At 36.7% G+C, this 18902-nt stretch overlaps 1 protein-coding gene across 3 annotated transcripts in view; it reads left to right on the top strand.

Moving 5' to 3' along the window:
* Positions 1-18902, top strand: part of OLA1 (Obg like ATPase 1) — a 109816-nt gene that overhangs the window by 58361 nt on the left and 32553 nt on the right. For all 3 annotated transcript variants that reach the window (XM_066999662.1, XM_048061286.2, XM_066999663.1), the window contains 2 exons: positions 10888-10968; positions 11231-11328. In XM_066999662.1, coding sequence (XP_066855763.1) covers positions 10888-10968; positions 11231-11328 — 179 coding nt within the window. The remainder of the gene's footprint in view (positions 1-10887; positions 10969-11230; positions 11329-18902) is intronic.

The following is an 18902-nucleotide window of genomic DNA, read 5'->3' on the forward strand; positions in this document are numbered from 1 at the left end:
AGAGGTTCCCTTCTGCCCATCTTTGCAGCTGGTTGAGATCTTTCTGAATGGCAGCGTAGCGCTCTGGGGTATCAGGCACTCCTCCCACTTTTGTATCATCAGCAAATCAGATTATTCTACAATCAAGGGAGACAGTAAATTAAAAACTCAAACCTAGAAATGTAATTCAAATCAATTAGAACTTCAAAATCTCCATTATTAACTGGTCTCTTCTCAGCTTCAGTTTCTCATCCTTTTCTTTGCCTCTTCCTTCAATCTCCTAACCAGTACTTAAATCTGTAGTTCAGCAGTCAAATGGATTTTGTCATCTTGTGTTTGTAATTTATACTTCCTGTTATTCCTTGGGGGATTTTAGCCTTTCTTTATGAAGTCACACACGCAAAACACAAGGTTTTGAAGTTGCATTGCTCTGCCAGTTCTAACCTCAGTAACAGCTGTTACACTCGGTCAGTTTCAGCTGAGTTTGTCAACAATAGAGGTTTCAAAGGTATTAAATTCTTTTGTTTCATGGAAATGGGTGGCTTAACAGAAGGGAAAGGCACAAATAAATGCTTCCGTGGAGACAAAGGCTCCAAGTAGGAACTCTGCTCTCTACAGTCACCAGAGAATGTGCCCAGGGAAGTGCAGGGCATCAGGTCCTGCTAATCTTGGGACCTTCATGCTTGTCTTCCTTTGTGGCTTGTATGCATGAATTGTAAGGTGGGCGGTAGAACTTAGTAAAATGGACTTCTTTATGGTAAAGGTCCATAAGAATTCTGCCCAGTTACTTTTCTTTTCCTGGTAAATTAATCCTCAGGCCTGGTGCCTGCCAATAGCCTTGTGTAATTGTAAGACCATAATAGCGATTCTGAGTTTTCCATCCACTGAAGGGGTTTGCATAGATGTCGAGTCATTCGGTTGTGAGCTGCTCCTCTGCAACCTTTTTTGTCTTTTCCTTTAACATTGTATGTCACAGTGAAGGCATGTGGTTGCATTTATATGATATACTGGAGAATTAACTGTGCAGTTAATGACTTAGACATATGGTAAGAGAAACCATAAGGAATTGGTGGTGGTGGTGAAAAAGACGAACAGTTAAGAACTGCACCTCCATGCAATCTCAGAATTGGAACAGGCTGCCCAGAGGAGTTGTCGAGTCCCCGTATTTAAGAGATGTAGATGTGGTGGTTAGGGATGTGGTTTAGTGATAGGACTTGGTAGGTGAGGTTGATGGTTGGTCTTGATGATCTTGAAGGGCTTTTCCAACCTAGATGATTCTCTGTTAAGAGAGTATTTTGGGCTTCCTCTTCCCAGGGCAGAAAAGTGATTGAGACAGCAGTATAAACTGCTAAGGATATATTTTTTTTTTAAACAGGTTATCTTCATAAATTGGGAGGGAATGGAAAACTACTCAGGGTTTGCCTTTTCTTGTGTTATTTGCCAGTATAATGTTAGACATAGATAATATTCTGCTCTTCCTGTAACAGAGGTGCTCAACAAACAGCACTTGTCTGTCTTCTGAGTGTTCAGTCATTTTCCCTTTCAAGAAAATTGGGAGATTAAAAGGGGAAAAACTTTCTTAAGCACAGTGTTAAAATTTTAGTCTGTCTCTTTCGTAGTTTCCTTTTCTCATCCTTTTTGGAGGAATTTAAGGTAAAGACACTTTAGAATTTCTTAAGCGTTTTAACTGGTTGAGAGTTGTGAAAGTTCTATGGTTCATTCAAATAAAAATACTGAAAGCTTTCTTACCAATATCACTTTCAGACCTTTTACTTGCTTTCTTTCCCCTGCTGAACAAAAACATCTAGCACTTGAATTGCATTTTTCATTTCTTTCCACTTTTTTGAGAGCACTTTGAAATCTATTGAGGAAAAACTATATAAGATTAGGGAAAGAAGAAGAAGGTGAGGAAAGAAAAGAAATAGTATTGATCTTAGTTGAGCGTGTTTTTCCTTTGGTTGTTTGCTGAATATAACAATAAGCCTAATATGAAAGCTAAGAAAAAGTCACTGATTTCAGAGAGACTATAATCTGTGTGACCTGTGTAAACTTATTGTTGGCATCAATGGGGATTTCACTTTGAGCTTCATGGAACCTAATTGAAAGTGGAAGTCATTCTTTTTATTTCATAAATATGAATCCTCTGCTTTAGAGGAGAGGATTCTCTTCTTTATCAGTAAGCCTCCACAACTGTAACTTGATAGTCTGAAATCTCCAAAAGGCGAAGAGGGGAAAAAAAAAAAAAAAGAAAAAAAAAATTGTCAGTCTGTATCAGCCAGCAATTCTTAAATCTGAGATTTTTATTCGATTGCCTGTCTTCACACCTGTGCTCTAACTTGTTAATTATCATTTTTTCTTCATGTAAGCCCACATTGCATACAGTTGGTAAGTTCACCTTTGTGCAGTGACCTGGCTTTGCAGTTGAATACAGTGTTAACTGTTCGTGCTCTCTCTCACAGAATTGATTTCTCAATCTCCTGTCAGCAGAAATAAAATAGCCAACTGCTGTTAAGAAGCCATCAATGAAATCATTTTCAAGTTCTTCTTAAAAATCAATGACACGATATGGTCCAAGATCAGCAACATGCACTGTTGACATAGACACGGAATAGCTTCCTTCACATTCACTTTTGTGTTTTGCAAGTGTTCTTCTCACAGGCTTCTTAGAAATGATGTCTGTTTTTTTACTAAGGGTACTATTCTTTCAGACTCAGTATACATTCATATATTATTTTGACTATAACCTTCTAAATGAGGTATTATAGAACAGAAATATCCCCAATATCAGCATGTACTAAAATGGTATGAGAATCACTTCAGAAATTAGAGTAATTTAGATTTTATATATTAAATCTGCTTGGTGCTGGTATCTGTAGAGACATGAGAAAGAAGTTGAGTTAAACTTCTTTATTATTAGCTTATTCATCTGTCATTTTGGGTAGCAGGAGATTTCAAAGTAAAATTCAAGTACGTAAACTTATAGATCTTGTTTTAAATACATATATGTACATGCGTGTATATATATGTATTTGGTTTATGGGATTTTCAGTCCTGGAAACGGAGGTCTTCAAGTTAATACAATATAATACAGTTAAGTGAACATTATTACAGGATTCTCTTCCATTACCCTTCCCGCGTGATTCAATTCTAGTCCTTAGAGATTGACCCCCTGCAATTGATAGCTATTCATTCAATCCTTTGTTAGTGCTCCAAATCTTGAATTCCAGCACAGAATAATTCTTAGTGGTAATGGTATAGCGATTTATATATCTGACCATAAGAATATTATTTATAGTTGAGTTCATACAGATTGTTGACTTCAGTGATATGAAGACAAAATCTTTAGGTCAGGATCAATGTCTGCAGTATTTGAGCTTCCAATTTTCAGCTGAAGGGCAGCTTTTACAGTAGGTCAGTATCAATGTCCACTGCATTTGAACTTCCAGTTTTCAGTTCAAAGGATGCTTTTGTAAGTTCTGCAAGACATCCAAATTCTGTTGTCAAAGTCTGTCAACTTGAAAATAAGGTTAGCTTTTGAAATTAAACACTTTTTAAGAGCAAAAGTAGTAGCAATTGTGAAAAGAATTAAAGATGCCTTTTAATGTCATGGTATTAGAACCATCTAGTGCAGAGGAAACAAATCAAGCTTTGCTTTGTTATTGCAGTGGATGATAAATTAGTAATTGATACAGTGACCAAAACCCCAGAGCATAAACACCTGTCAGCAGATATCTTGTGTCTGTGTAATCTATGGTTCTTCCTTCCTCCTCCTTTCCATTTAACATATTGGTCCTGTCCTGATAATACAGTAACCGTTCGACAGTCGTTTCTCTTCATTTAAAATTACCAGTACTGTTTGGGAGATGATTCACAAACCGCAGAGAGGTGGTAGATTCTGTTGCTTCTCATTACCACTATGCTAGATGAAAACAGGGTGAAAATATTTCTTGCCCGCGATATTCTGATGAATGGGATTGCACTGAGCAAAATTCACTGACCTCGTACCGCATGCACTCGCCAGAGTTCTCACGGATGGATGAACTCTTATTTCATCTAACTGATGATGTCAGTTGGGAATTTTCACCTTTCTTTCGTTCCAAGTTGAAGATAAATACAGTAGTGAATTGTATTTTTTTTTTTGTCAGTTGCTTTCATCTGTTTTTGTGAGGAAAGTTTGAGAGGTCAGTTTGTTCCACTGGAGATGGAAGGAAAGGAAGAGTGTATGTGTACGTTATTGACACACTTTTTGCCAATGGCTGTTAACAATTAGTAACTTAAATGTTAAATCATAGGGAATCAAGAAAATATTTGTGTTCTTGATGCACGTAATTATGCCTAAAATCTTCAGTGGACCATTTGCTGTGCTTAATGTGGTATTTAAAGGAAATTAAAGTTTATTCTGAAGAACGTTGTGAATGTAACAGGAAAATATTCATGGCAGATGTTTGTGAATTAATTGGTAGAAAAGCCTGAGGTGGAAGTACATAATGTATAAATACACGTTTGGATTTCTTTTGGTATTATCAGTAGACAAAGAGAAGTCAATGCTTAAATACTTTCTGTCAAGGCTGATCTTCCCTGCATAGATTTGAATAGTGGTTTAAAATAATGTCTCTTTGGGAATGTCTAGATCAAGCCACAGTTGTAACTTGTAAATAGACGATGCGTATCACCAAAACAACTTCATATATGAATAGTTGTATTCTGGAAAAGGCATCTTTTTCAGTTGGATTAATTCACTTTTAGAACAAATACGTTCGCACATGGATTTCTTTGGAAATAAGTGTGTGTACACAAATGCAATAAGAAAAGTTCAGTGGATGTGTGGAGAAAATGTCACTTTTCAGTACAATTTCCCTGTTCTGAATTCCTGAATTGATTGAAATAATCACTTGCAGATAGACTGATTTCTGTATTTGTATACTTTTTTCTTTGAGAATCTGCAAGTTATTTTTTTTTAATGTATATGCCTTAAAACTTCCAAGGCTGACCAACACAGGAGAGAATTTGGAGCTTATTAACATGAGTTACGTTGCCTGGAATGGTTTTAGAATATTTTGGGTGAAAGTACTTGCAGTGGTTCATAAACATTATTGGCATCTAGCTCTGAGTAAACCTTATATCATGTACAGCTTGTACTGGCTCTGTTAGGAGGTATTGAATAGAAGAAAGGATAATACACTTGTCCTAAATCCATTACTTCTCCCATTGTATTTTTATTAAAGTCAGTGAGCAAGGGAATTGTAAGAGATTAGACATTGTTTTGTACCACAGAGGAGCTCATTGTCACTCCAGTTGATGCAGTACCTGACTTGTTCTCTTTCTTGCACCTGGCTGCTACAGCTTATTTAAGCACTTAACGTATTTGAAAAACACGATCTAACCTTTTTTTAACTGCAAAATTTGTCTAAATTGTTTTTTAAAAATACCGCTTTTTCTAAACATTGCTTTTACAATAAATTCTTTCTTTATCACTTCAGTCCTGCTCTTCTACATCACCAGGAAACCTCTCAGAAGAGTACAGAGATGAGGCTATGCTAGCTAGAACTGAAAAAGATTTTCCCAGGAAAGCTATGAACAGGACTGTGATCACCATACATTTCGTTGTGTTAACAAGGAAACTGTTGTGGGTGTGATAAATTGTTCCTGGAGCTGCACAGTTTAACTGGCTAGGAGTACTCTTTACCTCAAATAGAGTAGTTTGTACCTGTGACTAAATAAACACCATAGCTATTTTGAAAGGCAGATGGAATAATAATGATCTGTTTTGATCCCCTGCATATCTCAGTTTAATTCTCACAGGTGCGTTTAAACTTTTTTTGGGGGGGGAGGGGGGGGAACTTTTACTTAAATATTTTCTAGGGAGAGACAAATTACTGTAACTTGAATAAGCTGTGCCAGTGATTAATTAACTTTACTGTTTAGAAATAAATAAAAATAAACAAACATGTTTTTAGTTTGTATTTGTCAACCTTCAGCTTTCAGCCATGTGTTTTCTGCATGCTAGTGTGAAAAGCCCTGACTTTTTGGTGAGATTCAAGCATGTGAAATCTTAATATCTAAGCATTTTTTTTGAATACCTTTTATAATTTTTCTCCCATCTTTTGGTATTTCATCAGGTAAGTGCGAAACTATTCACATTTGACATTAGTATTTATGTACTCAAAGACTGCATTAGTCTTTTTAGTTACAGTACAGTAACTAAAGCCTAATCTTGTAACCTTCAAGTCTTAGTCTCTCTTGCAAGGGGCAGGTCCGCTACGTAGTAAATACTTTGTCCACCCTTCCTTATCCCCCACCCATTACCCATATGAGCTTGAATTTATTCTAATGATAGACAGATTTAGTAAAAGCAAACAGCGTTCGACAGTTCTGGTCACTGCATGTGTGATTCATGTTTTTAGTCATTTATTCTTGTAATCTGTGTCATTAAAATGGTCTTTTTCATTATTTTTTTAGGGTGATGATGAAAGTTAAGTAGCAATACGCAAGTAATTTATTTGGAGCACCACTGGAAACACACTGTAGATTTTCTATCTACATTACACTCTAGACCTACTAGTTAGGTAGTGTTGATTGCATTTAGTGTATGTAGTGTTTGTTTTTTAATTAAACACTTTTATGTCACTTAGCCAGATTCCTTAGGGAATTCTGAGTATATTAATTTTACACTATTACCTTTACTGCTGGCATGCTATGCTGTCAGCCTGTATGAAATGAGGGGCGCTAACTAAGAGCTACAGGTAATGTTTTAGGTAGTCCTTATAGTTTTTCAGAGGAACACAACAGTGAAATTGATGGAATTTGGCCAATTTCACCTCATTTGCCATGTTGCTACTTCAGTATAGCAATGCCTAAATTGAAATATTTTAATTAAATACTTCAAAAGCAGATGTGTTCACAGGTAGTTGGTCAATCATTACATCTTGGAAGTACTGAGGCAAACAAGGTGCTAAGAAGCACCCTGTTTCCTAGAAATCTCTTGTCTGGGGGAAGGAAAGAGCCCTGTATTCAGTTAGTCTCTGTAGTAGCGGAGACTTTTGCACTGCCTGCAAAATCACGGAGAGTTCACTTGCACTTTGAAGTGTGAAGTGATAATCCTCACGACTGCTTACTTCTTTATTAAATTTGCGGAAGTTAATTACATGCCCTGCTAATTTCCAACAAAAACCTCACAATTCTCTGATGCCAAGTAGGCAAGTGAGTTTTCCAAGCTTTAGTTTAGTCCCTCACGCTGTAAGAAGAATTTGGCATTGGCACATGTTATAACTATCATCCATCCAGAGAGTTTATTAATATATGCACATTTTTCTACACAGTAGTGTCTCATGAGCATGTCTTGATAAATCTGCTAAATGCAATTTAAATGTATTTCTTTATGGTATTTTATACCGTTGGGACTTACTGTTAAGGTCCTGCTTAACATTTCTGGGTTGACTACTTGCCTTCATTTGAAAAGGAGAGCAGGACCTAAATTAAAATCTCTGTACTGCATATGGCTAAATATACCAAGTATCCACATGTGCTAAATATACTGCCAAGGGTATAGTCAGAAATGATCTAATGTTTAAAACAGTGGTATTTGATATTCATGATGTTTGCTGTACTTCATGTGCTTTGACAATCGTAACTAAATGGGATTTTGGAGGCTTTTTTTGATGGTGTTCTTAAATGGTGCTTGGTATAATGTTGCTATCTGAAAAATGGAACCAGAGTCCCCCTCTCATCAAAGAAGGAGAAGGGGATCGTTCTGCTGGTGACAGATTGGCCTCGCAGCACGCAACTGGGAAGGCCAGACCTAACGAAACAAAGTGGATCATTGCTCTGCGTTCTGTTATTAAGCATCTCTGAGTTAACTAGAGTAGTGACTAGAAGTGTTTAAATAACTGTTAAAATGAGAGTGAAGATAAAAAGGTCGGTTCATATTCTTTCGCCAGGCCTAAATAGAAACAATTAATAAAAGTAAAAATAGTGCTAAATGAAATACAGCCTGAAAACGTGCTTTTTGCCTGTTTGCTTAGAGTTTTGGGGTGGCTGAGAGAACAGGAAATACGTGGGAAAAGTTGCCTTTCTTCATATTGTTATTAGCACTTTACAGATTTGTTGTTAAGGGATCATATTAAATCTCATGTAAAGGGGACACCGCCACTGGTGCAGGGGAATCTGAGTTTATCTGTCTCGTGTCATTTGAGTTGTGGGCTGCCTGCCTTAAATTCTGCTGGGTGCGGCTGTCCCGGTACTCTGTCAGAGAAAATTTGAATAATCATTTCCACTTTTTTTCTTTGTGTCTTCCTGCCTCACCAGCTTTGAACATAGATGTTATGTTTGCTAATAAGTTTGTCCTTTTTTTAAAGAAAGCTTTCCAATACTTCGCCACTTTCTCTGTAAAACTGAAGCAGGCTTGCGTGCATACAGCTGTCAGTTCTGCGCAGCAGGTTGTGTTGGTTAGCCTTCTCTGTAGAAGTTAGCCACGCAATTATTCCTCTGGAACAACAGCTGTGAACTGCATGAAGTTGGGTACCTCAAACTGAACTCTGAAAAATTAGGTCTGTTTCAAAATTGGCTTAGACATGTAGCTATAAGTAGCCAGTTGAATGGGGAAGGGAATCTCTGATTGACGTCTCTGTGCTTAGATAATGCTTTAGAAAGAGCAAATGTTATTTGTTGTATTGATTCTTGAAATTTTCTGGAGGTTCCACATTATGTAGCTACCCTTACAGTCTGATTGGAAAAAAAAACCTTATTACTGCTTAAGCCTAAAAATTGGCTTTGACAACTCTTGCTATAGTGTTTTCTTCTGTAAATTTTTTATTGACTCTAATTTATATGCGATAACGAGTTCCTGTTGGACGGGAATTGTAATGCTGAGAACCATGTGGTAGGTGCCTATAGAATTATTTAAAAACCTGAAATATCAGGTAGTCAGAATTCCTTCACTGCTGGACAGGAATTCGAGATTGCGTTGATTTTTTTGTCTATCTATTTAAACAAAAGCTGAAGATAAAGATCTTAAATGAAAGGCACCTATTGCTAGAACTGCTTCCCTTGCCTCGTTTGCAGTGATTAATTAAAAAATAAAAAGCAGATAGGGTTAAAGATAAGATGGCACCGTGGTTTTCTTTATGTGTAATCTTGTTGCATGTCTCTACATAAGCTGTTCTGGCCACTCATCACAGTAACCAGCTGGGCCATTTCACCTGCTGGAGCCATTAAAGAGGACTCTCTCCCCCTAGATTAATCCCCTCCGACATTAGTTTTTTGCTCTGACAACTGGAGCAGGCATTCAGAATTTGCAGGTGGCCAGTGTGACGCACATAATTGCCTACAATTTTAGGCAATGAATAAAAATGGTCTACATTACTTGTCAAAGGTTGTATATGCAGTGCCAAGTGAGATCTATGGGAAGCCTTTTAGGGTTTAAAGAACAGTTAATAGCAAAGCTGCACAGTGCTTTTTTAATCATAATGCATTTGTAATATAGCACTTTGATCTTCTCCTTGTAGGAAATGGTGTTATATTAGCCACTTTTAAACATTTATGAGTGAAATTCACTTATAGGAGAGTAAAAGTGATTATTCTTCGTCAGAACATGTTAGATTTCATTAAAAGTTTTAGCTTGCCCCTTCCTTGTTAAAATCTGTGGGGAGTCATGTTCCTGGAGGGTTTCAAATCAGGATCTGAAGATTTTGAAGAGCTTTGTCTTTGTTTTTCGCTGCGGCAAGTGCTTGACTAGGAAAGACTGTAGTAAATACTGATGTTATTTGTGGTTGTTTATAATGTGCTTCAGCCGCATAGCATTAAGTGTAAAAAATTTTGTGCGCGCAATGGTTTCGGGAACGCTTCTTTGTATTTCAAATACCTTAATTCTCCGTTGTGTCAATTATAACCCCCAAAAATGCATTATTTAAAGCATGATCATAAATTATCTACCAGAAAAAATCGACTCTGAAATGTACTACTCCTAGAAGAGCCAAGTTTGACCTTTCAGACCCAAGAGCCTTTTATTAACACCTGCCTGTAAGGAGAGCCGTGCCACACGCAGCTTTCAGATTCAGCACCACAAAACTGATGAGGAAAGGCTTGAAGGGTTCAGTTTGTGTCACTTGCTGTTTGCCGTTTCCATTTCACAGATGATTAATCTTTCTGTGAAGAAAGGCCAGAGAAACAAAGCACATTGGGCTCTTCCTGCAGTTACTCCTTCTGAATGCACACTAGCTTGCTAACTAAAAGGCCTTTAGATTTCCTGCAGAGAGAGATGTTCTGAAAGTGAATGCAGCTGGTTGGAGGTCACCAGTGCAAGGCTCTTGCCATTGTGTAATGGAGGCTTTGGCAGGTTTCATTTTGGGGGGGAGGGAGAAGGTGTTGGCAAAAAATTAATGCGGAATAAAAAGGGCTCTGGCCATTTGAATTAATTTCTTGAAGGGTGGATCATCAATAATAGGCTCAATTTCTTTCGCTAACAATCGGAAAAAAATATATTCGTGGTGTTTTTTCCCCACCCATTCCCTTTTCTTAATGGCATGTTTATATTGTACGTGGTCTCTCCCGCTGGATGCTGAAATGTCGCGTCTTACTGAGTTTGAAAAGCAATCTAAAATGTACCGATTTTTACATATGTTTTATGAGCTCTGCTAATTTTCATGGTGGCGAGAGATGATACTTGGATAGCATGTATTTAACTTTCTGATTGTGATTTGTATTTCTTCAGTAGTTGCTATTTCTCTTTAGTGACTCAAAGCAGGAATTTTTATTTTTCTGGGGTAGTAAAAATTGTTTTTAAAAGATGCTATCTAATTTTTAATTCGTTTGTACATTTTGAATTTTAATGTATACATGCCGTGTTTGTGGAAGAGAATTGTCTGATATCCAGCTGAGTTTTTGACTTTGTTTTTTCTTGATCTTGCATAGGACGTAATGTGCAAAATCAAAACCTGGGTAATAGATGAAAAGAAAGCTGTCCGCTTCTATCATGATTGGAATGACAAAGAGGTAGGCTATAAGTATTATCCCATGAATTGACTTCTAATTTTGCTACCTGTTACTGTCTTCTCTTTTAAAAGTTTTTTTAAAGAATTCATATTCAGAGTGTACTGAATGTTAAATTTATCAGTCAGTGCTGTGTTTGTCAGTGTGATCTACATACTAAACTTTAATTCTGTAGCCTTCTCAGAAATGCCATGAGGAAAAGAGTCCTAAAATTAAGTTGGTATAACTTGTTTTTAAAATTCTCCTCTTGTATTTTCACTTCTAGATCGATGTTTTGAACAAGCATTTGTTTTTCACTTCGAAACCAATGATCTACTTGGTTAACCTCTCTGAAAAAGACTACATAAGAAAGAAAAACAAATGGTGAGTGTGTTCAGGTCAAATATCTAGATTTATTTCTATTTCACATTTTTTTCAATGGCGAATAATTCCTTGCTTATTAAGATCAAAGTATATTAAAATAGGAATAAAAACTAACATTGCACTTTTTTTTGCCTGTTGTGTTCCCACTGATATGCTGCTGAGTACAATGCATATGGTGAAACCCTGAATGAAAGTGTAGGATAGAAAACAATATATTTTCCTTCCCTATATTTTTATGTGAATCCATTAACTATGAAGAAAACAGCTTTGATTTAGAACTACAGATTTAAATAAACACACATTTTTATCTTGTTGTATAATGCTGATCGTCTGAACAACATCTTTTTCATTCCAAGGGAATGAATTGAATGCCAGAGGAGTAAAGCTATGTAAGTTGCACAGAAGGCTTTCAAACTGTGGCAAAATTGCACATTTTAACAGTACACTTCTGTTTGCAGTTGGGTTCCTTGTTTCCTTGCTACAGCTTGCACTTTGCTTACAGTGTATAGTCCTGCCTTGATGGTCTTTAATGCCACAAACAGTGCAGGTTTTGTTCACGTATTCCTGACATCAATATTGTGACTTAGGTACATGATGGTTATGAAATCAATCTATCAGACATTCAATGAACTGGTTGAAGATTCAGTCCTAGCATGGTAGACATACGTTGGGAATCTGCTGTTGAGAAGTACAGCATTTAGCATGTCAGAGGAAGCTCTAGATGGGATAAATATTTGGTTTGTGGAGGAGGGAACAGGATTAAATAGTATACTATGAAGAAAAATCAATAGCAGTATATTTTAAAAAAAAACAACTTATTTTTTTAGTATTCACATCTTTAAACACTTCACTTGTGAGATACTTTGAAGATGTATAAACGCATGTTTGTGAACAGATATATGCATGTAACTCATCCAAACAAATCAAAAGTATCCAAAGCGGAATATCTGAATTCTCCTAAAGTACACCCTCTGTTTCTCCCTGTACTTCATTAAGTACTTAGATGCACATGGTTTCAATTTTCCATTAAAAATTCTCATTTCCATATGATATCAAAGAGTGAGAAGGCTTTAAACTGAAAAATAAACATTCATAGACTGGAAGCCAAAACAATAATTAATGTCAGATGGTTAACTCCAATAAATCATTAGAATAAATTCTGTGAAATTACTGCAACTAAAACTGTCCTTATGATACTCCAAGAAATTTTGTGTTAGTATTAAAGAACAAAATTTAATCTATTAAATAGGAACCTATGTCACCCCAAAACACAGACTTTGGATTGAACTTGGTAAACGGTGTAATAATCTAAGTTTTTCATGTTTGGCCAAATTTTATAGTTGTTAATTTATTAATTCTTTAAATGTTTTGTATGTAGGAACGTTTAAACATTAAAAGTGGTTATATCCAGGAAAGTCTTTAAAATCTGGGTAGTAGCACTTGCTCTGTTAGGTGATTTTTTTTTTTCAAGTACAAACGTTGAGGTTTCCTATGGTTTGCTATAAACAGTACAGATGTGGAAGTTTATGTGAAAATGGATGCATCGGTTTCCCTGTCCAAAAAGGATCCTCACACCTGTATTTGGATGATTACAGGTAGAGCTCACTGGCTCTAATTGTACAGTAAATACCATTTCCCAGACCCTAATGGTAGACAGACTACTTAGGAGACGCCAGTCTGTGATTTAGCTGTCGCCAGTCACCCCATGTTTTTTGTGAGACTGGTTGTGATGATGACATAGTTAAACCCAATTGAAAGCAAATCTTTGTATAAATTACAATTTTTAATTTGTAAAAAAAAATCAGATGTTTGAATTGAGAAGTCATATAATGAAATGGTTTAACTGTTTCTATTACAATTAATGATTTAGTTTTAAAAAAGTATATCCAGATCTCATGGATGTTAGTGTAATTGTAGCCGAAAGATCAAAGCCTGGGTAGCTGAGTGATGTTCCAGAAGAGAATTTACCACATAGCCATTTTCAGTACAGTTTCTGCCTCCTGCTGTTCCTATTTTCCCTCAAGCTAGCCATTGACTACCCCCTGTGCATCCCTGCTCGTAAAAAATGATTGAGGAAGTATTTGTCATGTATTTATGAGTGGGAAACATTGTGTGATAGGGAAAGGCATCTACTAGGACCAGAAAGATTGCCATTTTCCTTCATTCAGCCATTCTGCTACAGCTTTAAATCCTCTGTTTATGCAACATAGCTTTTATATTTAAGAGCAGAATAAATTTTTTCTATGAAGGATACTAACGGTAGGCTTTGCCATTTGTATGGTGCAAGCAGATGTAAATGATTAGAATATATTTTGCCGTTAGATGCCACTTAATTTGTGATTTTTTGTTACTATTTTGAGGGGCAGAGGTACACATTTGAAATGTAAGCCACATTTAGACTTGTCGTTCAAGTTGAAAAAGTTTATTTCTGAGCATAATTTGTAATATTACTGTAACAAAAGTAAGGTTAATGCAGGAAATGCTCAGCAGTATAAATGTTTTCATAAGACTTTTACAACTATAGAAGTATTTAAAACAGCAAAGAAGAGGAGAGGTGTTTTGATTGTGGGTATGAGAGGAAAACTAAAATTGTCTTTGTTTTACTGGGTCATTCGTTCAGAATTAATGAACATTTTAACTGTTAGCTAAAACACACATTTAAGTGCTAACATGTTATTTTTCAATCCTAGAAAAGAAGAAAACACAGTGAAAGATAGGACTATTGTGTGTCTGAGTAGGTGTGTTGACCTTTTGAAAGATGTAAAAACTGGAATGGCTCCAAGCAGCTACTTGCTGGTTTTAACAATGTTGAATTAGTCATTCAGTTGATTTATGATTAAGACCTAGCCCCTGAAGAGAAGCTGACATGGCAGCTGTGTTAGTTGCACTTGTGTTATGATCAGATGACAGTAATCATGATGTTGTATAGAGGAATCCACTGAAACTGTTCCTACTACATATTGCCATGCTCTAAGAGAATACTTAATCTCTTCTTTTAATAAATCCTAATGATTTTTATATGGCTATACTACCACCTTAACATGATAAGTGTATATTTGAGCTTCATCATGATAGTATTCTAAATGAGCTTATTCTTTTTCAATTAAAACTGCTTTCTGAGTTATACGATGTAAAGTAAATCCAGGACATAAGACTTGTCAGCCCTTCACCTAATTAAAGGTTTGTTTTGGTCTTGCTAAAGAGGATGCTTTTAGCAGATCATAATATGAAAATGAATTATGAAATATGTTGAGCTAATTAATAAGTGGATGTAGTGGACTGTACTTAGCATACTGTTAGTTGCAGCGATTGGGAATGATTCTTTGCAGTGGGCACCAGGAACATTGTTATGTGTCAGGCTAATCTTTTGACTCAACTCTTCAGGTCTAAACAATTGATTTTTAATTTTTTCTTCAGTCTATGCATAGAATGCAACTTAAAGAGCTGACTATGATGTTAAAGATTTTCTAATATGAAGCATGAAATTAGGAATATGTATAGTGTCATCATTAAGTTGTTTGAGACTTGATACAGATCTTTGTATATTGTTTTCTAAAACAATTCAGACTTCTTGAGTATCCAAATTTATGTTAACATTACTATCAAGGGTTCTTCCTCAGAATGTTAGGGTAGACATCTTGTTAATGAACAAGTTGGGTTGTGATGGGATAGGGTAACTCTTCACATATCTTATTCCTATGTGTTTAAAGAAGGTGCGTTGGTTGTAATGAATAACCCTCTTCCTGTTAATTTTTATAGCATTTGTTATGTTCTTAAGCTAGAAGAGCCACAATTAGGTGAGATGAAAGGTCTGTTTTTTCTGGTATCGTGTTTCTGACAGGCCACTAGCAGATGTGCAGGGAAGAGTATAGGTACAGATTAAGCAAATAGAGTATATGTGCCCAGCTTCTTGCAATCTGTTAGTGTAGAACTGACTAAGCGAGATGTGATATACTTATGGTTAATAATTTGTGACTGATTTTTATTCTATAAATTTAGCCATTGACCTTTTCAACCTAAGTATACTCTTGGCATCCCAATATCCTGGAGCAAGGACTTCCACAGTTTAACTATGTGCTATATGGAGAAGTACTTCCTTATGCTTGTTTTGGATCTGCCACATCATAATTTCATTTGATGCTCCTTAGATCTTGTAGTATGAGAGTGAATAATCCTTTTTCATTCATCTTTTCCATATTGCTTCAGATGTTCCAAATATAACCAAAAAAAAAAAAGACATGAAGAAAAAAATGTCAAGGGTAAACTACAAGGAAGACCCAATGGGCTTGTGCATGAATTTATCTGCTTTGCCCAACCTTTCACTTTTAGACTACTTAGAAAGTTAGCACCTGGTGGTGACTGGAGACTTGATGTTCTTGGTCTTATTTCTGTGGGTACATGTCCACTGGTAGAATAGATCTGATAGCTGTGTGTTCTCCATCTTAACAAAACAGCAAGGTAACTTCGTGTGTTGTTAGAGCGCAGAGGACTCAGTGCAAGAGGACTGAGAGGAAAAGAAACAATATCCAGAAGGTTTTCATGTCTTCAGCACGCCTGTTAAAAACAAGAAAAGAAAACTTGGAAAAAAAAAAAACATAATTCAACATGAAAAATACCCTTCAGCTCCAAAACTTCCCCATCCACCCTTAAATAATGTCTGCTTTTAGAGAAGTCCTGAATATATTTTCTCTGTATAGATTCTTCTTGGATTTGTTAGCAGTGAATATTTGATCTCTATGGTTAAAAAAAAAAAAAGTAAAAATTGTTCCATAGCATTTCACCTACATTTCAGTTTGAAACCTTCCAAAAGACATTTAAAACAAGCACATATTAATGAAAATGGTAACATTGGTGTGACATATCATGAAACAAAACATTTTAATGAGCAGTATTAACAATATGTATATTTAAGAATCCTTCTAATAAATAGATTTACAGGAAACACAGACAAAGAACAGCTGTGGGCCAGCTCCACCTCCTTTACAATTGAAAGTATGGTGACTAAATAAAAATATGAAACATCTCAATGTTAGTTCCACAAAAACCATCTCTTTCCACTGTCTACGTTTCAGCCTTTTCCAAAAGCTGTCTGAAATACATGAACTTTGCAGATTTTGCTTTAAAAAAAAAAAAAACTGGACCAGATATCTAAACGTAGTTCCTCTCCTGAAAGGAGGGATCCTGTAGGTAATGAACATTAGCAGTGCAGAGGGAAACAGAAGTACATCTTTTTGACATGGCACACGGAGTCTTAAACCAGCTACAGCCTTTAGAACAGTTATTCACCAATACCAGCATATTGGTCATGTAGCAGGGTACCCAAGTCAGTGCAGAATGCTGTTGTCACTAACTTCAGCTTCTGAATTACGTTTATTTTCTGATTATGTTGTGTATATTTAAATATGCTGTAGGTCACGTAGTAATGGATGTTTAGGCAGATAAATTGTATGTACATTTTCAAGAATGTACAATTCTTTAAAATTCTTTAAATTTCAGTTATAAATTGTGGTATTGAGAAGCTTCTTTGATATAGTTGATTTAAGGTTCTCTTCTATGCTGATGGATCTGGAAAATTTAGAATTTTTCTTAATATGTAATGCTTGTCCCTGCCTTACAACTGAAATCTTTTTTTTTAAAAAAAAAGTAATGAGTGGGTAATTATCTGTGCATAAATGGCATTCGGCATACGCATTTTACAGTCAGATATTCAGAGTTAACAAGATGAGAATTTAGATTTCCTCTCGTACCTTTGCTGCCTGTGAGACAGAAGACCTTACATCACAGCTTTGTTTTAACTAGAGGCTTGCATATGTTTTCCATAGAGCACTTACATACATTAATAGGGGATGGTGCATGCTGTTTGCTTAATAAACAGCTATTCTTTATTATGTCTCATACAAATTAATTAATGAATACAAATTAATTTCTCACCCATCAACCTAATTGCAATCTCTCTTCTTTCTGGCATCTTTGCCTGACATTCCCAGTTGGCTTCTTGTCACTATCTTACCATTTCCAGTGACTTTTCATTCAGTTGTTCTGTCTGTCCCATTTTTTTTTTTGCTCCAGCCTTTTCCTAGCTGAAGTATCCTCCTTGGACCTTTGCCAGATTCTCTCCCTTTTCTCTGGTTTCATCCCATTCTTGCTGGCTTAGTTCCAGTCCAGTCCTTCAGACTGGATTTCTTTCACCAGGCTTCCCGCTTTGCTTTGCCTCTTCCTCCGCCCATTTGAATGTGAATGCATATTGTTTGGCTAGCAGCAGGAACTGGAGACCTGTCTCTAAGCATAGGGAAGATGGATTCCCTGCTCTCGTCTCCAATGGGTAACCTTGCTTCAAACCCCAAAACAAGGCAAAAAAAGACCACAAACAAGCCAAAAAAAAAATCTAGCTCCACTCATGTACGGGTGCTGTGGGGCATATAAAGAGGTTAAACCTTTGAGACTGTTCAGTGTTAAATTTGAGGAGGTTTTCTCCTGAGGACATGAGTTGGTGTTCTGTTGTTTGGTTTTCTTTTTTTGATAGATTATGAGGTTACTAAATCTAGATGGATTTTCATGGAAGTGCAGTGGTTTCTCTCTGATACCAAGTTTGCTGTGTGCCACATGTAAAGTTTTGGCTCCTAAGCAAAGCTTTTCAAAGAAAAAAAAAAGTCATCTGGGATGTTTTAAAAATGGACAATACTGCACGGTGAAGCTGCTTTCAAAGTGTTCAGCCCACTTAATTACAACGTGGCAGTTAGAAGTGGCTAAAACTCTGGTTGTGAAGTCAGGAAGTAAGGCCTCAGTAATTCACCTAGGACATCTTGGGTCTTGAAACTGGGTAAAATGGGTGGTGGTGGCAGGGAGCCCCCCGGTTCTTGGCAAGGCCTTTCCTAGGCAGGTGAAGGTAGCCTTAAGCTATTCTACAACTCACCAAGTACTGCAGACTGGAGAGAGCAGGGTGGCCGCTGTAGTGAAGCACTGTTTGTGCAGCGTTGCAAAGGGTGCGGATGTCAGCCCTCCATACCGCAGCTCGAAATACCCGCCCAGGCCTCAGTGCGTTAGCTCCTAGAGAGTCTCTTGTATGCTCCGAGACCATCCATGTGCTTCAAGCTGACTGTGCTATCAGAGTACTGCAAAAGAGCTGCTACTTAATACTTCATGTCAGTAAGGCTCTGCTGAAAGCATCTCTCATTTCTCTGCAACTTCATCGCTCTGTGTGCGAGCGCTGTCTTACCCAGCTGCATGTTATCCCAAGCCCTTTTCTGAAGAACTCAGATTTGCTTCCCATCTTCTGTTCCTTTTCTTGTTCTCTCTCCAGATGATGATCTTGGGGTTTGTTGGAGTCTTATTTTGTCTGTCATCACTTTTTTGGCTGTCATCACTGAGCTCTTCAAACACAGCTCTGTGGCTGCGGAGTAGTGTTGAACAACTGCAACTCTAAGTTCAGATGCTCCACCAGTTTTATAGTTGGCTCGTAATCTTAGGAATTGCTACCTGATAATGTAATAATTTTGAGTCTACCTTGGCAATTCTGAGAATCAAGTAACTTGTGTGATATTTAGTTTAAACACTTGTGTTTTCATAGGCAGAAT

The sequence above is a fragment of the Anser cygnoides genome, chromosome 6 (assembly GCF_040182565.1).
Source record: "Anser cygnoides isolate HZ-2024a breed goose chromosome 6, Taihu_goose_T2T_genome, whole genome shotgun sequence".
NCBI lineage: Eukaryota > Metazoa > Chordata > Aves > Anseriformes > Anatidae > Anser > Anser cygnoides.